Below are 18,314 nucleotides of genomic sequence, written 5' to 3'. Positions count from 1 at the left end.
TCCGTGAGTCCTCAAACCACCCAAAGCCGTCGTTTGTAGCTTTAAGCTACATGAACGATAGAAGGCTAACTTTAGGTCTACAATACCAGAAAAACAGCAAAATGTCTCCCCTGGGCACAGTATTATTACCTCCTCTTCTTCTTTGATGAACACATGACTAATTGATTGCAACCCTGTGGTAGCCCAAGAAGGTATGTTGTCTTGACTCCCGAATGATCCACACTCTTACGCAGAAGCCTAACTGATGCTCAGGCTCTTCAATCCTCCGTGAGTTCATGCTGGTCGCTAGTGCATCATTGGTTTTCTGTACTAATACGATTTCCTGCAAAGGGCAAGACCAAGTCTGTCCCCGGCTCCCGCGCCGTGTCCGCCGCAATGCCCGGCCCCGCTCCCAAGGCATGGCAATTGCTTTTTCCCTCTTTCATTTGACAACTGCTAACCAGAAGTAGCTCAAGGCAAGCTTGCTCATACTTACTCTATCATTGTACAGATGCTAACATGTTGACAGAAGGGCACCATTCCCGTATGTGATCCTGCAAGCCTTGCTAACACAGTCCTCCTTTGGTGGCTAACATGTGGGACTTTCAGTACATCGACAAACAAATCGCGGTATTTTTCTTTGCTTCCATGGAATTCTGAGGGTGAGCTGACCAAGTCTAGACCAATCGCGATGAGATGGTGGTGAGGAGCTCAATACTATTCCTTTCTTGCCACTGCTATGTAACTAACTTACTTCTATTAGGAAATCCAGCAGAAGATTTCCGTAAGTACTGCTGCTCGTTATTCACGATTCTTAGTTGCTTACGATGTCTTCAGTCTCTCCAGAACCTCTTCGAGGTTAGTGTTCTCTGCTGGCTGAATCTTGACGAAGAAATGTGCTCATGCTCGATGTAGGAGAAGGCCAAGTTCCGCGCCTCCCTCTTCGCCAAGAAGCGGGTATGTCTGAAACTTTCCCTATCTTACAGCGAGCGGACATGCTAACATCAGAGTTTAGAACCTCCAAAAGGCCACCGTAAGCTATGACTTCTTATGTATAAAGGAACACTACTGATTCACTGAATGTTCTAGATGGCTACCAAGACTGTCCTCGGTCTTGACATCGACATATGTACTCTCTATATGTTCTTCATTTTTTCTCTCCCCCCTCTTCTCATTTCCTTCTTTTTCTAACATGGATTGCTGACCTCAAATGCGAAACTTATAGATGGCGACCAACCGTTTCCTCGTGAGTTCTTCTACTCCATGCATCGTGACAGAACGCTGACTTTTCCACAGACAGAGATGGGCCAAGTAAGTTGATTTCTGAGATCATAGCCAAGTTGGGCGAGTCTGACTCTCTACAGACCCTGCTCACCTCCGAGGAGGAGGAGGAGGAGGAGAAGGAGACCGCCGAGGAGGGCGAGACCTCCAACACCGTCTGTAAGTTGTTCCAGCATTACTCCTTGCATACCAAACCCTACCAAGATGTTAATAAATCGAATAGAACCTGTTTTTTCTTCTGCTTTCTGTGCCTTCGGGCGGAATTTTCGGCTCTTTTGTCTCGGTACGCTACACTACATGCTGTTGGTAATTATCCCGATATTAACCAGCTTAGTGGAATCAGCGGCTATAGGCCATCAACTGCGTTTTCTTGTAAGTTATTCCATCTTTGCCAGTTTCACAGTCTCATCTAACGGATCTATACAGAATCAAACAAAGGCCTGCGGGCATTTTTTCCTGCAGATGATCTTCCTGTTTGCTTGGCTCATAATTCTGTGACGTATGATACTAACGAGCCGTTCTCTTGATTTGCCGGCTTCAAGAAAATCCCAAATGAAGCTGGACTCAAGTGAATGGCTCCAGACGCAGAAGTTGGAGTAGCAGGGTGGCGTAAATGCCGCTTACTGAGAAAACAAAGCATAAAGATAAGTTCCGTTTTGGCAAACCTTGCCTGTGGTAGAATGTTACTGATAGAGGACGATGCCATTTTAGGCTTTGTGTTCCATCATGCATCAAGGGTCTTCTCGGACAGGTCAGTGGAAGAGAGATAAGAGCCCTCATCCACCATCAGCGCGACCGACTCTACTGCCGACTGGGAGCGATGGGCTATCTTCCGATCCTTTGTCGTGATCAGTATTGGCATAAAACGTTCCTTGGGAAAGTTAGGCACGCGTCTTGTCAACGTGGAGCGCGGTCCTGCTCAAGTTGAGGGGAACAGCTTGAGAATCTCGGCAAACTTTTGAGAGGCTTCCACAAGAACAACTTTTTTCTTGGCTGGAAACAAGAAGAGGTATGAAAGGACAAATGCGGTACCTGCTCGCAGTGTCAACCACCCAAGTCGCTGGCAAGGCGGAATGTTCTTACAATTTCTACCGGTATCTCAACAGCCTTGAGCAACCAGGTGTGTAGGTAGGACGGACCTGTAGAAACGCCCTGTCCAAGCAGCGTTTGGGTCGCCCAGCTCGTCATAGAGCTCGGCTCCGATGGCGTGATGCCAGACCTTGACGTGCTCACGACCCTCCTCCGTCGGGACCTCCGGGAAGCCGCGAACGAGGCTGACGTAGGAAGCACGCAGTCCGACGTCGTTAACCTTGATGAAGAACTCGTGCCTCGCGCCGCGCGGTACGTAGACCTTGTCGTTGCCATCGCTCATCTCGAAAGGCACCATGTCCTCCCCTTCCACCCAGGCTCGGAAGCGGCGCTGCAGGTCCTCAACCGAGGCGCCCTCAAGGGCGATGTCCTCAACGAAGAAAAAATCCATGGTGTCCAAGATTTCTGGGGCGTCCGACTTGAGAATAGAGCTGCGCGCGTTGATCAAGACGCCGTCCTTGAAGTCCTCCCAGGGGCGGGCCGAGGACCCGTCGTACGTTGTCCGGTAGATGACGAAGCCCCATTTCTCGTATCCGCACTCTCTGATGTTGGACTCGGGCGAGGGCTCGCAGTGTTCTTCCTCGTCTGATGGCTCCGAAGCCGACCGCACCGGCGAGGACATGAAAGGCCGATGATGGGATGCGCCCGCCGAGAGTCGACTTCAGTCGAGGTTGTCCTAGTGGCTGCTAGTTGTGTGGTTCGAGTGCAGTCACCCCACTTAGTTGCGTTGCTCACCTTGCTATAGCTGCTCCAGTTGCCTCCTCGGATGATGTTTGTGGTGACTTGGTTGAGCGGGGAGAGTAGGTGCATGATTGAGGGGAGGGCCGTTGTTATTGGCGTATTAGTGTAAGCGCCAACCGCCAGCCGCCATACCCCAAATGGGACGTGCCATCCGAGCAGCAAGTCTCCCAGTTACAACTTCCGCGGACCCTGCGTTCAAAAAGCCGCTCTTTCAGGGTGAGGCGAGTAGTCAGGGTGAGCAAAACCGAGATTGTGAGTAGCGTATCAGTCGCTTAACGATACAACCTATTAGAACCACCCCTGGAGGACTGGCTCAACAGGAAAAAGATCGGTTTCCGCGGGTAGCAGGGTGGTTAGGCTAGAAGATCTAGAAAACAACGCACTATTTGGGGCCAGATGCTCTTTTGCCCTCGGAACAGACTCTTGCTTAATTTTCGTAATTCTTTCTAATCATAAGATCTAAGTTTTTCAACTGCTGTTTATTCCTCATGAAAATTGGACATTACGGCATTCCAAACTAGCGGTGCGTCCTGTCCGGGGTCCGGACGCCGCGGCCGACCGCGAACGCGGACACCGTTGTTAATTTACGAAGGTTCACACTATCGCCAAACCACCCAGCCGCCGACCACCCCTCAATGTCATGGTGGACATAGGAAAGAAGTATGAAGGTTCTTGGGGGAGGTATTCACGAAGATTGAAAAGTCACCCATCAGTCGACGTTCTTCTCAACCGAACAATATCAGGCTTCATTCACGATGGCAGTAATCTTAACCTTCACAACTCTGCTAGCGGGCTTGGCGTCTGTTTCGTCCGCCAACCCTATCCCTCTTCAGGGCTGTGACGAACTTGTAAGTCTATCCGGTTACAAATTTATGCGCCGCGCAGCAACTCAGCTTACCATGAGTCCAAAAGTGTCGAGCTCTTCAATAAACGTATCCCAATCAAGTCCTTGTCAGAAACCAAACCGAGTATGCCTCGGAAAAGGCATCCTTTTGGTCCACAGTCCAAGGAGCAGCCTCTACCGCATGCTTCTTCTCTCCTTCGAGTCCACAAGAGGTGTCAACGGCTGTTGTGGCCGTCCGTAAGGGCCAATGCCAGTTTGCCGTCAAGAGCGGCAACCATTATTCTTTCGAGGCCTCCACCATCGAGAACGGACTCGTCGTTGATCTTGCTCACCTGAACAGAACGACTGTCAGCAGTGACAGAAAGTCTGCCATTATCGAGCCTGGGTCGAGATGGTCCAGTGTGTATCCCATCCTGCAAGAGCATAACCTAACTGTGCCCGGTGGCCGGATGTTCGGCGTCGGTGTTGGCGGTCTCACCTTGGACGGTAATTTTCCTGTCGGCCCTCTGGAGAAATAGGTAAAAAAGCTGACACATTCGTAGGAGGAATCTCTTGGCTGAGCAATCTGCACGGGCTGACTTGCGACAACGTCCTTGAGTACGAGGTGGTCCTAGCCGATGGCCAGATTGTGACAGTGACTCCCGGAGCTTACCCCGACCTCTACTGGGCGTTACGTGGGGGCGGGAGTAACTTTGGAATTGTCACCAAGTTCAAGTTCAACGTATTGAACAAGGCAAAATGTGGAACGGCAACTTGAAATCTTCCAGCAATGCCAACATCTCTGCCAATGCGGCCTTCTTCAACTGGGGCGACCGCCTCGTCGAGACGGACCTCAAAAGTGGCGGCGTTCTCCTATGGGATGCCAATATCGACAGCTCACCCACTGGCACTGCGATTATGACACATTCGGACACGTTCGCCGACGACGCACATCCAAAGGCTCTTGATGGGTTCTACGAGGTCGGTCCGAGCAACATTTCGGCAGGTAACGCATACCACGATGAGATCGCTGACGGGCTGGTCTTTCCCGGGGGCGTCAACCGCAACTCCTTCTGGACGACTTCCTTCGAGCTCGACGGGGAGATGATGCAGACTGTCTTCGATATCTGGAACGAAGAGTCCAAGACGATTGCTTCCCTAGCAACCCAGCAGCTACATCTTCAGTTATTTACCCGCTCCCAGCTGAACTTCATGAAAACTAACGGCGGGAACCCAACCGGTTTGGCTGGCCAATCTCGACCGGTTGGCTTTGTCAACATTGTCGCCATGTGGGAGAAGGCCGAGGACGATGAGACGATCTATCGAGCACAGAAACGCATTGAGGACCAAATCAACGCCGCTTCCAAGGAGAGAGGACTTTACAATGCCTACAAGTACACAAACTACGCCAGCCAATTTCAGGACCCTTTCTCGGGCTACGGAAGTGCAAGCAAGGCGCGGTTGTTGCAGATTGCCAAGACCTACGACCCCGAGGGTGTCTTCCAAATGTTGGTCAGTGGAGGTTTCAAGCTCACTCGTGGTCCGCAGGGACTATAGTCGAATTTGACCTTTGAGAAAGGGAAAGAGATGTCAGAGTAGATCTGCATTTTCATTGGCGTCAGAGTAGCTCTTCCGTCAACATTGTGACAAGTGTTCATGATCCTAAGCTGGATACCAAGAACGTCATGCGAGTCACCCTAGTACTTCAATCAACCGTAATCACAAATCTTCTATCCCTCAAGTTCAAACGAGGCTGAAAGCAGAACAATTATTCCTGATAATACAAGGACACACAAGAAAGACAAGTGATTCATACCTAGTCCGCTTTGCCCCTGCACCGCGATGACACCACGGGAGAGAATGTGTGGGATAAGGTTTTTTGACGGTGATGAGAGATTTCAGTGATGCGAGAAGTCAGGCAGTAGTTGATGCGAAAGGCAAATCTGAGCAAGAGCATCCTCAGCCCTGGCTACGGACATGGCGACTGGTAGATAGGATGGACGCCATTGTCAATCTTCACTCCCTTTCCCCATGCTCAGAAACTCGGCAAACTACAACGTCGAAATCGGGGCCTGGCTTGCTTTATTTCCGAAAGGCTTGATGAATGGCCGCGGCGAGTCGTCAATAGACAGACAAAGGCGACATTGACCACTGACAAATGTTCAGCTTATGCTCCCAAACTCAACTCCATCAATGGCACGATGTTAGTTGCTTTTTAACTCTTCCCTTTATCACACGGGTGGTCCATTAATGGTTCTTTTGCAGGCTCGAGAGTTGCATTTGCTTCCTTCTTCCTCCACAGACCCCGCTTTTGCCTTGGCTCCAGGGCGAGAGACAGCCGGGCCAAGTTATTTGAGGGGGCCAAGTTATTTGAGGGGCTGGTTATACTAGACTGATCTGATGTCGTCTAGAAGCCTTGACTGAAATTCCAAAGAAAGCCAGAATTTGAGAGGCAGTTGCGTGCGAGTGTCTTCGTGTAGTAGTCAATACGCAAATATGGAACCCCCTTCGGATGAGTGACAATGATAGTGTAGCACCTTTCAAGCATCTTCCACGAATCATAGTCTTGCCGTAATCCTTGTATTAACTTTGGTACACTCTGTTCTACTTGCGGTCGGTACATCCTGACAGCATTCTAACTTTCCAATTGCCAGGCCGGTGCCGTGTTTTTCGTGCGAGGGAGATACTCGATAAGACGAGTCTGGTCTCCGTCTCGAACAACCACCCTATAAGCCTTATGAACGTCTTCGATGCAATCACTGGATCGCGATGTGCTGACAATGGGAGCCCCTTCCCATAAGCCTGCTCTAGCGGCTGGTGATTCTGGGTCTAAGCCGGCGATGAAACGAGAGTTGAGACTTCGTTTCTCGAAACCGAACTGCAAAATTGGGAGCTGTGTGGATTTCAGTCTGTTGGAGGGCTCGCCCAAGAAGAGACCGTCGAAGTCAAGAACGTGACGCCCACGAAGCATGTCCTCGAAATGCTCCTCAACGGGAAACTTGTCGTTGCCCAGAGCCTTCTTCAAGCTCTCGAGCCAGTCGCGGGCACACACAGCCTCGCCTTGCTTGTTTCTTTTCGCCAGACCAGTGATGATGGAGTCAAGCGGCCCGGCCGCAGCGAAGTCGTACGAACGGCTGAGTCTCCGCAGGTAGAGATCGACGAAGAGGAGGTACGCGCAGCCGCGCTTGTAGGAGATCCACTCGGCATACCAGTCGTTAAACATGATTTTGGCCGCATCCCGGATATCCATCTTGATCCGTGGGTTGGTGAAGTAGCCTTGCAGGTGACTGTTGATGGTTTTGATTAAGAAATCCTTACCCCGGAAGCCGAAGCGGTAAGGCAAGTACGAGGAATACAACTCGGCGATTCCTTGCTCATGTTAGTATCGGCTCAAGGTTACATGGCAAACGCAAGGGATGCAGCACACCTTCAATGAACCATTCGTTTTCACTCCCGTCCTCTTCTGGGTCTATGACGGCAAAGCTGTGGACCATTTCGTGCGTAAAAAGCTGAATGAGGGCATCGTCTGTCACGTCGCTGCTTGTATCATCGTATTCCAGCATGTAACTTGCGTCGAAGCCGGTGCCGCCAAAACCGACGACGGATTTTCGCATAAACATGCGATACGGCTTGCCCGACGACTCGAAAAAAGCGGCCATTTTCGGGAACAGGACGGTGTTGTACCCCTTCAATCGGTCGAGATTCGGGGGAAGGCTGCCGAACCAGTAGCACGCGGAGAACTCCCCGTCGTTCCCGGGCGACACCTTGGGATAGCTTTGAACGGGGCCGACCATGTAGACGGTGTCCCGGACGAGCTGAGAGCGATCGACGCGGACGATTGGCTTGGTTCCCTCCCCGTAGCTCCAGACGCATCTCGTAGACTTTGGCGCGTCGGCTGGCACATTCCATTTGACGACGATGGTGAAGACTTGGTCGGAGATGAGCTGCGGCAAAAACCAGCTGCCAGCGCCGTGCAGTCCGCCTTGGTCACGGCGCAGATCGATACGCGCGCCCAGAGGGGTCTTGACGTCTACTTTTCGTGGGAAGACATCGTACTGAAGCATAATGTCGCCCCGGGTCTCTCGGCTGAACGACCAATGTTGCTTTTCGTCACGGCCACGAGAGGGAACATTGTGGAACCGGACGCCGAGGGGGCCGTGGTCGTCCGTCGCGACGATATCATTTTCTTGGAAGGGATGCCCGGGGACGTTTCCATAGAAAGTGTCGAAGAAGAAGACGGCATCTCCAGCCTTGATCGCCGGTAACTGCAGTCTCAGGAGCACCGTAAGGCTACTGGCACCATGCGCGTCGAAGTGCGGCGTGAGCTGAAGAGAATACAGCGGGTGTGGCGGAAGCTGCATGGCGCTTCACCCGTAAACTGCAATCCAATGTGGTCGTTGTTGAGTGAGTTTATGTGTAATGGTACGCTTTCGTGTCGATGTAGCCGTTGGGCAACGGGCCCTGTGTAGTTGTATCTGCCAAGCCTCTCTATATGTTAGAAATGAAGCATCGGAGGCTATGATTCTGTTAGACTTTGTCAACGTTACAGTTGACGTGGCGTGTCTCGATAAGGAAGGTGAGACGCAAGCCAGCGGTGTTCACGGCAAACCGGCAATGCTCGTCGACATAATGTACACGTAATGGGGGCATACTTTCAAGGACAAGGGTGGTTCTGTCAGTGTGAAGGATGATGGTTACCACGTGCACTTTGCTCTTACGACGCAACTCTGCTGTAAACCAGGGGGGCCGGCGGTAAGCGACCATAAAGTATGGTTTAATTAGATGAACAAGTCTGTGTTGGTCTTTGCGGGGAACCATTCATTCACTTCAGGCTCCTTGCGAGGGGGCCGATGGTCTGGTGTCAGGCCTGACGGTCAACTCACTGGATAAGATGCAGTTATACTCGGTTCCTTCAGGCCTCTGGGTCCCAGTTGGTTCATTGTAATCTTATGTACAGTGCGTGTTCCGACCCGCAATGCTCAGATAACGCACTTATTGGGTTTTCAGCAAAAGCATTGTAATCCAAAATAGAGCATTTCAACATCATTTTAAACACCTTCACGGTTGACGACGTTCCAGCCATCACTGCCTTAGATACTATCGATCAATTCCATATGAGAGAAACGTAAAATTGTTTCAGCACCAAACGGGGAACATCGGTCTGGAAAGAGCAGTCAATGAAATGTCTCAGGCTAGTCAATGTCTCGGAGACTATGGAGGTGTTGTCGGTATTTTGCGAGACTGTCCAGTTTTACAGTGCCTTGTAGTTCGGTGCCGATTTCACCCCTTGAGCAGAAGCGCAAAAAAGCCCTGCTGTCATCCAGTCATCCACGCCGTCTTGTTGAACCACTTTCGCCCGCTAGCTAGACCTTTCCCAGTCCGGGCTCTCTTCCGAGACTTCGGGTGTACCTAACGCCATCGGCAATGCCTTGCCTAGAACGGCCCTGGAGATTGAGGATCAAAGAAGACATTGCCATTTGTACGAGCTCGGAACCTGCGCTTTCTCGGACTTGCTCCACGGCCCGAGGCAGGCTTGGCCACATGCGACAAACGCTTGTTTTCTCGCCCTAGAAAAAGGTTCTTGGTGTTTTAGCAGCAACATCGCTCGTGTTAGTATGGGATTGATCGGAGCACCTTGCCACCATGACTCGATAGCCGACCGGCTTGTCTTAGTTGGTGTAGTATTTGTCTCCCTAGCCGCACAAAGACACGGTAGTTTCTCAGTGGCGCTTCGAATATTGACTGTCGGACCATCCGATCGGTGATGAGAATTTATGGCAGCTATTGATATGGAGAACACATAAAGCAGGACCAGCGTCTCATGAAACCACTTCTCGCAACGAGCATCATTAGGCCTCTCATACCCTTGTTTGGTTTCCAGTGTCTCTCAAAGACTTTTATTTCGACCATGGGGTGCCGCCACCAATCCTCACTCGCTCAAATTCTCTTCTCATCGACTTTCATCTTGGGAGCGTTTGCTTTGCCGGCATCAAATGCCGGGCCAACTGTAACCATTGCGTCCGGCGTAGTGATAGGAACCACAACCCAGCCAGCTGGATCAACAAACTACGCCAACGCGTACTTGGGGGTGCCGTTTGCCAAGTCACCGCCGGAGCGGTTCTCTCCGCCCGAGGCAGCACCTTCATGGTCGTCCCCGTTATCCGCAACGGCGTTTCGGCCGGCATGCATTCAGCAATTTACAAACACTGGAAACGCGCAAGTCTTGCAGAAGCAGTACTTTGGAAATCCCACCGGAGCTCTCACAGAAGAGAGCGAAGACTGCTTATATCTCAATGTCTTCACGCCCCCCAACGCATCGAACTCAAGCAAGAAGGCCGTGATGTTTTGGCTGTTTCCTGTACGTACACGTCACCGATGACGCCAGATGTCAATCACGCTGACTCGTGCAGGGAAACCTCCAATTTGGAACCGCCAGTCTGCCGATCTATGATGGAAGCTCGCTTGCCATCTCCCAAGACGTGGTTGTTGTGACGATCAACTACCGAACGAACAGTAAGTGCATTTCACTGAGACACCTATCCGGCGGAAGCAGGCTGACGGTCAGCTTAGTCTTTGGGTTTTCCAATTCGCCCGAGGTTCCAACCGGTTCTCAAAACTCGGGATTCTTGGACCAACGCTTTGCCTTGCGGTGGGTGCAAGACAACATCGCCACGTTCGGCGGAGATCCGTCGCGCGTGACAATCTTTGGCGAGTCCGCCGGGGGCGAGTCTGTGAAGCAACTGCTCGCGAACCCGCCAAGCCCGCTGCCATTCTCGGCTGCCATCATGCAGTCGCAGCAGTCCCTTCTCGTGGGTTCCGGATCGGACAGCTATAAGAAGGTTCTCAAGCAGTTTGCATGCGACAAGGCCCCTTCGCCCATTGCTTGCCTGCGGCTGTTGCCCGCCACGGATATCAAGGCATACATCGAATCGGCCGCGTTGGTGTTCCCTCCTGTCAACGGCGATGGTACCTCGGTCAGTGATGTCAGGGGCAGCATCACTTCCAAGAAGTGGCCCAAGATCCCTGTCTTGATTGGCACCACGCTCAACGAAGCTCGCGTCTTCCTTGCCGTGGAGAACAACGCAGATGGCGCGTCTGCCTTGGATTCTGCGCTTTCCAAAGTGGGTATCAGTTCGACCGCCACCAAGAACTCGGTACTTGCCGGGTATTCTGCGAAGGGTGTCAAAGATCTCTATGCTGTAGCCGACAGGTATGCAAACATCCAGAAGACTCATAAGAGCGTTCTTGACTTGCTGAACTAACACCCGTACAGAATCATCACCGACGCAGTCTTTACATGCACAACATCAACGCTGTCCAGCTTCCTCGCCTGGAATGGCTACACAGCCTACCGTTACCGCTTCGACGCTTCGTTCCCTTCCACTAGCATCTTTCCCAACGCCGGCGCATACCACACGAGCGAGATTCCCTCAGTCTTTGGCACTTACCCCCAGTATAACAAGTTCGGGTCGGCGACGCAGCAGCAGATCAACCTCAGCTCTTACATGCAGGGCGTGTGGGGCAGCTTTGCGAATAACCCTGGCAATGGTGTTGGATGGTCAAAGGTCGGAGGGGCTCTTGGCTTCGAGCTGGGCCTCCTGGGTGCCGGCGGATCCAGTGGTGTATCGGTGGCGATGTCGCTTGTGGCTGATTACCCATGCGCTCTTTACTCGGGCCTTGCAGATATCGCCGGTTTGTCGTACTGATTCCTCGATCTTTCTGGGAGAGGAATGTCACGATGAAGAATGGCAGATACCCGTACATACACGACAACGAGGTGGCTGGCTAGCACTATGTTTTGAGGTTAATCAAAAGTCTGAACCGGCGATTTTGTGACTCTGGTGTCACAAGCAGTAAATGAAAGGTCGTGTAAACTGCTTTCGATTGATGCGTTAAACGTTAGGGGACAGTTGGTGTTGGTTTGAGACAATGCTGGGCTGCTGACGTGGCGAGATACTGGATGAACAGCAAGTGATACCACTCAAGATCAACCATAGCAACGGTAATGCAATTAACCGACCACTCTCTTTGGCATTAAGTGCACTCCCATGCAAGCGACTCAACAGGATTTGGTCTGCACCAAGCATTTGGCCACACTGCGCGCAGCATCAAGCACGCATTGTAGATATTAGTTGAGTGTCTGTTGAGAATCTGCCGGAACGATCATGCAGAGGCCAAGTATGTCGCCTCAGATGGCTGAACGGTGCGTGTGTGCCGCAAGTAATGCCAGGTGGACGTAATTAGGGGCCATGGATGACTTGTTTCGGCACGGAAATCCGAGGTAACCGGGTTAGAAGTGTCGTGAGCTACGGTGGTTCTATGAATTGTTTTGAGAGACGACACAAGAGCTCCTCCAACAACGGCGTACCAAAACAGATACTAATCGTTACGCATCGTGTCCGAGAGTAAGACAGCCGACCACAAACAAGGCATGTTCAGGCTCTTGTTTAGAAACTAACGCTAGGGTATATCCTAATCCTCGCCCCTGAGAAGTCTCTAATGTTTGCTTGCTTCTACCGTCTGTGGCTTATCCATGAATCGTGAGGATCACGCATGATGTATTAGGCATGCTCAGGCGTAGTAACCGATGCCGTGTGAGTCTCAGAACTAGCAAGACACAAGCCAGATGACGATAACAAATCCAATGCCCCAAGACGTGGTCATGTGTATTTATCTATTCCTCAAGTTCTTAAATCCCTATTCTAGAAATATAGACGAATTCGTTGGTCCTTCGTCGGCCTATGTTGCCAGCGAGTAGTTCGGCAGCCGTCCGTTGTTGTCCCTCGTTGTTCCTCGTCGTAACGTGTCGTCGTCGTCGTCGTCGTCGTAGTCGTCCCAGTTCCAAACCAAACCGCTCTAATATCAATGCCCGGAACCAGATCCGTTTAGTTGCCAAGCTTCCCCTGCCTTTGCCCAGGCAATCTTGCTCCGACCCGGACTTGTTACGCAGGATCGACCATCGCTGTCGCTTAATGCTGCAGAGGGAAGCATGCAATAGAAAAGAAATGAACAAAAGGAAATAAGAACCCCCAATAGTAGTGCAGTCAAACCCTTTGAACTATGCCTTCCTTCTCTGCCGTAGCCTGCTTGTCGTCAGTCGTCGTGGCCGTTTTGTGCTTCGGCATCCACACGCCGCTTTGGAAAGTTGTTTGGATTCCGCATTCGCACGTGAATGTGTAGTGCGGCGGCAGAAGGGTGCTAGAGTCGCCGTTCATTCTTGCCGCCAGTTCGGCGACTAGTTTCGATCGAATCTGCTTGCGGTCATCCTCTGCGACCGTCGTGTCGAACATTTTCTCGCCGTATCTCGCCAGATCCTCCCATCCGAGATTGTCCAGCTCGATGGCGAGGCCTCGCATTTGCAATCTTGATCGGAGATTGTTCGTCTTGGCCGTGTCGAGAGCGTAGTCAAATAGCTTCTGGTGGTGGTCGGGCACCTGATACTTGGTGGCAGCTTTGGTGACTGCTGCTGTCTGTGTTGCTGTGGTATCAGCTGGGCAGGCCGTCTTGGTAGCGAGTCGCCGTCGTCCAGCTGCGGTAAGGAGTTCGTCCAGAACAGTTATCATCGTCGGATTGCCCGAGTCGTACGAGCAGAGATGGGTGATAAGCTTTGTCCAAGCCGAGCAATCTTTCCACCGCAAAGGCGGTTTGTTGGCAAAAAGAAGCATCGCTATCATTGCTTCATGGAAAGTCGGCCAGACTGGAGAGGTGTTGTTGTCTCCAGGCTTGAGACGATCCCGGACTCTTCGGCACTCGGTGTATGAAGACATATCGCCGCTGAGTTGCGTCGACGTTGGAGTCTGGAAGAGCATAGCCATGATATCGTGCTTCTCACCCCAGGCAAAGACGATGTTGGCGAGGTCGTGGTTGAAGACCCTAGTCGCTAAATCCAACGCGGACCAATGTCTTTTGTGAAGGCGGCCTGCTGTACTGGGTGGGTAGTTCCAGTATTGGAGCGGCGCCTGGCAGCTGTTAAACATCGAAGCCGTGATGTGGATGAGTTCGTGAAGGGGTTTATCCTTCTTCGCTGGCGCCGGGTTGCTGTCTTCAGTTTCGTTTTTGCGCTTGGTTCCCGCGATTGGCTTGCATTCCGTGCCCTGGCAAGTCATGATCTTGCACTTGGGGTTTGTGCACTTCTTTGCCGGAGGTTGGGGCGGTCTCGGGTTGGTTCTGTTGTTGATGGCGCTGCTGTCTCCATCTTCGCTCTTGATATTCGCGGCGGTGTGCTCGTTGCGCTTGTCGTCGACCTCGCTGCAGTTGTTGCGATTATGCTCTACTGCATTTGCCTTGCTGTGAGGCATGTAGCCAGGTACCTTCCTCGTAGCGGAGTTCATGATCTAATCCTGGTTTGTTCAGTGTCGGGCGCGTTCTTGACCTCACATGACACTCACATGCGGATCGCTGGGCTCGATATGGTTGCGTGCCGAGGTTCGATCTGGCTCTGGATCGATTGTAGAAGCTACGTCCTCGTAGATTTCGGGGCAGCCAGTAGTCGATGTGCTGGTGTTTCAGGCCTCTGTAAATGTTGCTGAAGTGAGTTGTCTGTCTGTTGTGAGAAGGCTCACAATGCGGTTCGGTCAGTGTTGTGAAGAAAAAAAGGAGGAAGAAGTTTGGAGTAAGAATTCAAGCTCCAATCTCTCCTAAGCCACATAACAGGAAGGAACTAACTTTCCCCAGCTATCTACCGGAAGGCGCTGACGAGACCATTGTTTCCAGTTACCCAGATTCCCCAATGATCATCACAGACCTGAGTCGGCAGCGAGCCTCCAGTGCCCATTCTGGTTTCATCCAGGGTGCACTTGGCATCATGCTGTCTACGGCATATCCTACGACAAAACACATTATTGTTGGCTTGAAACAAATAGCATCCGAGGACTATGCCAACCAGGGACGAACAGATTGAGCATATCAGCGCCATTTCGCAACAATTGCACGGAAACTCAAAGAAAGATGTAAAAAAAACCCAAAGGTTGGAAGAAAAGACCATTCAAATATAGTAAACTAGAAGCCCCAATAAGGCTGCTGACGGAGTTGGGCATCTGGCCGGTGGCAGAAGCCTGTTCCTCATCGACTCTGCTTTGGTGGCTAACAGGAGGTCACACGTCGACATCGGTAGGCTAGGAGAGTCTCATCATGCACGGACGGGCAACATTCGAAATCCGTCTCAATGTGACGAATGAGGCTTAGGCCGAGAATGAAAAAAGAAAATGGAAGCTGGCCTCGATTATAAGCTTACATTAGCCAAATGGTCAGCTGTTGCACTCAGCGGGTGTTGGTCCCGGACTGTGCTTTAAGTCCGACCCGGGGCCGGTTGTGACTCCGCCGAATTATGCAAATCATCCGGAAGGGCGCCGTCCCGGGCCTAGGGCACTTGTGCCAGGCTGTGCAAGGTTGTGCATTGCATTAAGCTTTGACCCGCGGCACACACTACCCATCTCGAGGTGACACAGCCGACCAGCAGCCGAGGTGACCTGTCGGTTTAAAGAGTAAGTTGCTCGGTCCAGGTTTTGTCGACACTTCTAACATCCGCTGAGCCTGGCGCACAAGGCTATTCAATCAAGGCTATTTTGGCGCATTTAACGCCAGTATGGAAACTTGAGGGAAGCCGGCTCTCGTGAAGTGCAACCGCAATCTCGGTCAGTTGGGGATGAGAAATAACAGGCTCGAGAGCTGATGTGACGACGACGACGACGACGACAACCTTATCCGCGTCCATATCCAGTGACCTGGCATCTATCAGGTTCATCCAATAAGCACTTCGTCTTAATCTTCAGTCAGGCTGGGAGTTTCTTTCAACATTGAAAGTCAAACTCCCCTAGGCCCTCGGTGAGGCCAACATGCGGCGAGTCGGGTGTTGTGGAAGCCAAATCCTAGTGACTGGTGACTAATTGGCGATGCATGATTTTATGAACACTTGGCGGAAGTTGCATTGCCGAGCCACACCCTCGAGTTGCCGGGCCCGGAGTTAGGCCCTTGTCGGACGGAGTTGGTCTGGTCCAGAGCGCAGTTCCTTTCTATGCCGATCACTTGAGAAAACTTGACCAGGGGGGCCTCTGCCGTCAAGTATGCCACGTTTTGGCCACTTGCACTGGGAACTGTACGGACTTCCGTGAAAGTCAACAGTTCCCATCCCAGCAGGGTTGGATTGATTGTGAAAGCGCAAGTTGGAATTCTCGTCACTCGATCTAGATGTAATCAGACATCTAAACCTGCAAAACGTCGCCCCCGAGCATGAAGCTAACGAGAAGACGGACGAGTGGGTAAGCGCGAGACGGGATTCAGCATCTGGTTCCCACCGGTAGAGCCGGTCGGGTTGTCGCATTTTGTGGCCCGGTGATGTTGTGCATTTCGTCATCCCCTTGCTGGTCTGAGTCTGACCACTGGCGGAATTTTATCAAGCAGCTACAAATAGAATCCTACCCGTCTTATTCCCTTGGGATTCCCCTGTGCCTCGCCTTTTTCTTCTTCTTGGCACTTTCCCTTCCCACGTACTTTTATTAAACGGTTTCTACTAATCCATCACTTCTGCATGTGCCCTTTGTCCTCCAACTCGACGACTGCCTGTCCCGGAATCTGCCACGCGCCATGGCGCAAGACAAGACCGAAGTACCGGTCGAGGAAGCCGGCGAGCATCCCGCCCACACGAAGATCCCATACTGGCGCATAGTCTACGACCAAGCAGGGATCACGCCAGAAGTAGCCGCCCATCCATACTCAGGGTCGGGGACCGAAGCCGACCCTTTCTTGGTGCAATGGATTCCCCACGACCCCAGAAACCCTATGTTGTTCAGCAAGACGACCAAATGGTTTATTACCATGATGGTCTCCTTGACCACGTTGGCGGTGGCCCTCCTTTCCTCCGCCTACACGGGTGGTATACGCCAGATAATCGAGGAGTTCGGGGTCTCCCAGGAAGTCGCGACGTTGGGCGTCTCCCTTTTCGTGCTGGGGTTTGCCATCGGCCCACTACTCTGGGCGCCACTCAGTGAACTGTTTGGGCGCCAGTCGCTGTTCTTCGGCACCTATGCCGTCCTGACGGCCTTCAACGCCGGCTGCGCCGGAGCGGACTCGGCCACAACGCTCCTCGTCCTCCGCTTTTTCGCCGGCGCGTTCGGATCATCGCCGCTCGCCAACTCGGGCGGTGTCATTGCCGACATGTTCCCGGCCGCCGAGAGAGGCCTGGCGATGGCCTTGTTCGCGGCAGCGCCCTTCCTGGGACCCGTTCTCGGGCCCATCATCGGCGGGTTTCTCGGGGCCGCGGCCGGCTGGCGCTGGGTCATGGGTTTCCTGGCCGCCTTCTCGGGGACCTTCTGGCTTCTGGGCACGGCGTTGGTGCCCGAGACCTACGCCCCGTATCTACTCCGCCAACGCGCCGCCAAGCTATCCAAGATGACGGGGAAGTGCTACGTCAGCAAGATCGAGCACGAGCAGGGCAAAATCAGCCTGGCCGAATCCTTCAAGACCGCCTTGTCGAGGCCGTGGATCCTGTTGTTCCGCGAGCCCATCGTCCTGCTCCTGTCGCTTTACATGGCCATCATCTACGGGACCATGTACATGCTCTTCGCGGCTTTCCCGATCGTTTACCAACAGGGACGAGGCTGGTCGCAAGGAATCGGCGGGCTCGCCTTCCTCGGCATCATGGTCGGCATGATTTTCGCCATCATGTACACCATACCCGAGAACAGTCGGTACCAGCGAGTGCAAGAGGAGAACGGCGGATTCGCGCCTCCAGAGACGCGCCTCAGATCCGCCATGGTTGGGTCCGTGGCCGTTCCCGTCGGGCTGTTCTGGTTTGCTTGGACGAACAACCCATCTATCCACTGGATCGTCAGTATTGCCGCCGGTATTCCTTTCGGGTTTGGAATGGTTCTGCTCTTCTTGAGCACCATGAATTATCTCATCGACTCCTACACCATCTTCGCAGCGAGTGTGCTTGCCGCCAGCTCGGTCATCCGCAGCTGCTTCGGCGCCGCGTTTCCTCTCTTCACCTCCTACATGTACGAAGACCTCGGGACCAACTGGGCGTCTTCGATCCCCGCGTTCCTAGCGCTCGCTTGCGTGCCCTTTCCGTTCCTATTCTACAAGTACGGCCCGGCGATCCGCGCTCGATGCAAGTTTGCCGCTGAGTCAGAAGCCTTCATGGCCCGGCTGAGGGAAGGGACGGTCTCGGAGAAGGAACCGGAGAACAGTCCCGCTACCGAGGCCGTGTCGGGCGACGCCGCTGATCTCCCGACATCTTCGGACGACGACTCCTCTGTGCGGCGGCAGGCTACGCGACGAACGATGAGCATTGCCTCCACGCGGCGGAATTCATACGACGGAAACCCGTATGATATTGATAGAGTACACACTAGGGAGTCGTTTGGCGTGAAAAAGAAGTGAAGGGAAGACTGACTTGAAGATG

The 18,314-nt window shown here is 52.6% G+C and overlaps 7 protein-coding genes across 7 annotated transcripts; 4 read left to right on the top strand and 3 right to left on the bottom strand.

Annotated features, from left to right (window-relative positions):
• Positions 1 to 670: 670 nt before the first annotated feature.
• On the top strand, positions 671 to 1,758 carry CH63R_12244 (uncharacterized protein; the record flags this gene model as incomplete). Its single annotated transcript, XM_018307218.1, has 9 exons — positions 671 to 681; positions 743 to 763; positions 817 to 837; positions 895 to 936; positions 995 to 1,012; positions 1,205 to 1,225; positions 1,276 to 1,290; positions 1,344 to 1,419; positions 1,687 to 1,758. The coding sequence occupies 9 exons, from the start codon at positions 671 to 673 to the stop codon at positions 1,756 to 1,758; spliced, it is 297 nt and encodes a 98-aa protein (XP_018154059.1).
• A 601-nt stretch (positions 1,759 to 2,359) lies between these two features.
• Positions 2,360 to 2,971, bottom strand: CH63R_12243 (uncharacterized protein; the record flags this gene model as incomplete). Its single annotated transcript, XM_018307217.1, has 1 exon — positions 2,360 to 2,971. One exon carries the CDS (start codon positions 2,969 to 2,971, stop codon positions 2,360 to 2,362), a length of 612 nt encoding a protein of 203 aa, XP_018154058.1.
• An 874-nt stretch (positions 2,972 to 3,845) lies between these two features.
• Positions 3,846 to 5,470, top strand: CH63R_12242 (6-hydroxy-d-nicotine oxidase; the record flags this gene model as incomplete). Its single annotated transcript, XM_018307216.1, has 4 exons — positions 3,846 to 3,938; positions 4,075 to 4,420; positions 4,477 to 4,648; positions 4,702 to 5,470. The coding sequence occupies 4 exons, from the start codon at positions 3,846 to 3,848 to the stop codon at positions 5,468 to 5,470; spliced, it is 1,380 nt and encodes a 459-aa protein (XP_018154057.1).
• Positions 5,471 to 6,548: 1,078 nt separating this feature from the next.
• On the bottom strand, positions 6,549 to 8,274 carry CH63R_12241 (Peptidase m61 domain-containing protein; the record flags this gene model as incomplete). The annotated part of the gene is made up of 2 exons (XM_018307215.1): positions 6,549 to 7,282; positions 7,341 to 8,274. 2 exons carry the CDS (start codon positions 8,272 to 8,274, stop codon positions 6,549 to 6,551), a joined length of 1,668 nt encoding a protein of 555 aa, XP_018154056.1.
• Positions 8,275 to 9,821: 1,547 nt separating this feature from the next.
• On the top strand, positions 9,822 to 11,619 carry CH63R_12240 (Carboxylic ester hydrolase; the record flags this gene model as incomplete). The annotated part of the gene is made up of 4 exons (XM_018307214.1): positions 9,822 to 10,271; positions 10,324 to 10,426; positions 10,484 to 11,123; positions 11,187 to 11,619. 4 exons carry the CDS (start codon positions 9,822 to 9,824, stop codon positions 11,617 to 11,619), a joined length of 1,626 nt encoding a protein of 541 aa, XP_018154055.1.
• A 1,338-nt stretch (positions 11,620 to 12,957) lies between these two features.
• CH63R_12239 (uncharacterized protein) lies at positions 12,958 to 14,211 on the bottom strand (the record flags this gene model as incomplete). The annotated part of the gene is made up of 1 exon (XM_018307213.1): positions 12,958 to 14,211. One exon carries the CDS (start codon positions 14,209 to 14,211, stop codon positions 12,958 to 12,960), a length of 1,254 nt encoding a protein of 417 aa, XP_018154054.1.
• Positions 14,212 to 16,495: 2,284 nt separating this feature from the next.
• Positions 16,496 to 18,292, top strand: CH63R_12238 (Major facilitator superfamily transporter; the record flags this gene model as incomplete). Its single annotated transcript, XM_018307212.1, has 1 exon — positions 16,496 to 18,292. The coding sequence occupies one exon, from the start codon at positions 16,496 to 16,498 to the stop codon at positions 18,290 to 18,292; it is 1,797 nt and encodes a 598-aa protein (XP_018154053.1).
• Between the last annotated feature and the right edge of the window lie 22 nt (positions 18,293 to 18,314).

This window comes from Colletotrichum higginsianum, chromosome 8 (genome assembly GCF_001672515.1).
Source record: "Colletotrichum higginsianum IMI 349063 chromosome 8, whole genome shotgun sequence".
Lineage (NCBI taxonomy): Eukaryota > Fungi > Ascomycota > Sordariomycetes > Glomerellales > Glomerellaceae > Colletotrichum > Colletotrichum higginsianum.
Note: the sequence above shows the minus strand (reverse complement) of the source record. Positions and strands in the feature narration are given on the sequence as shown.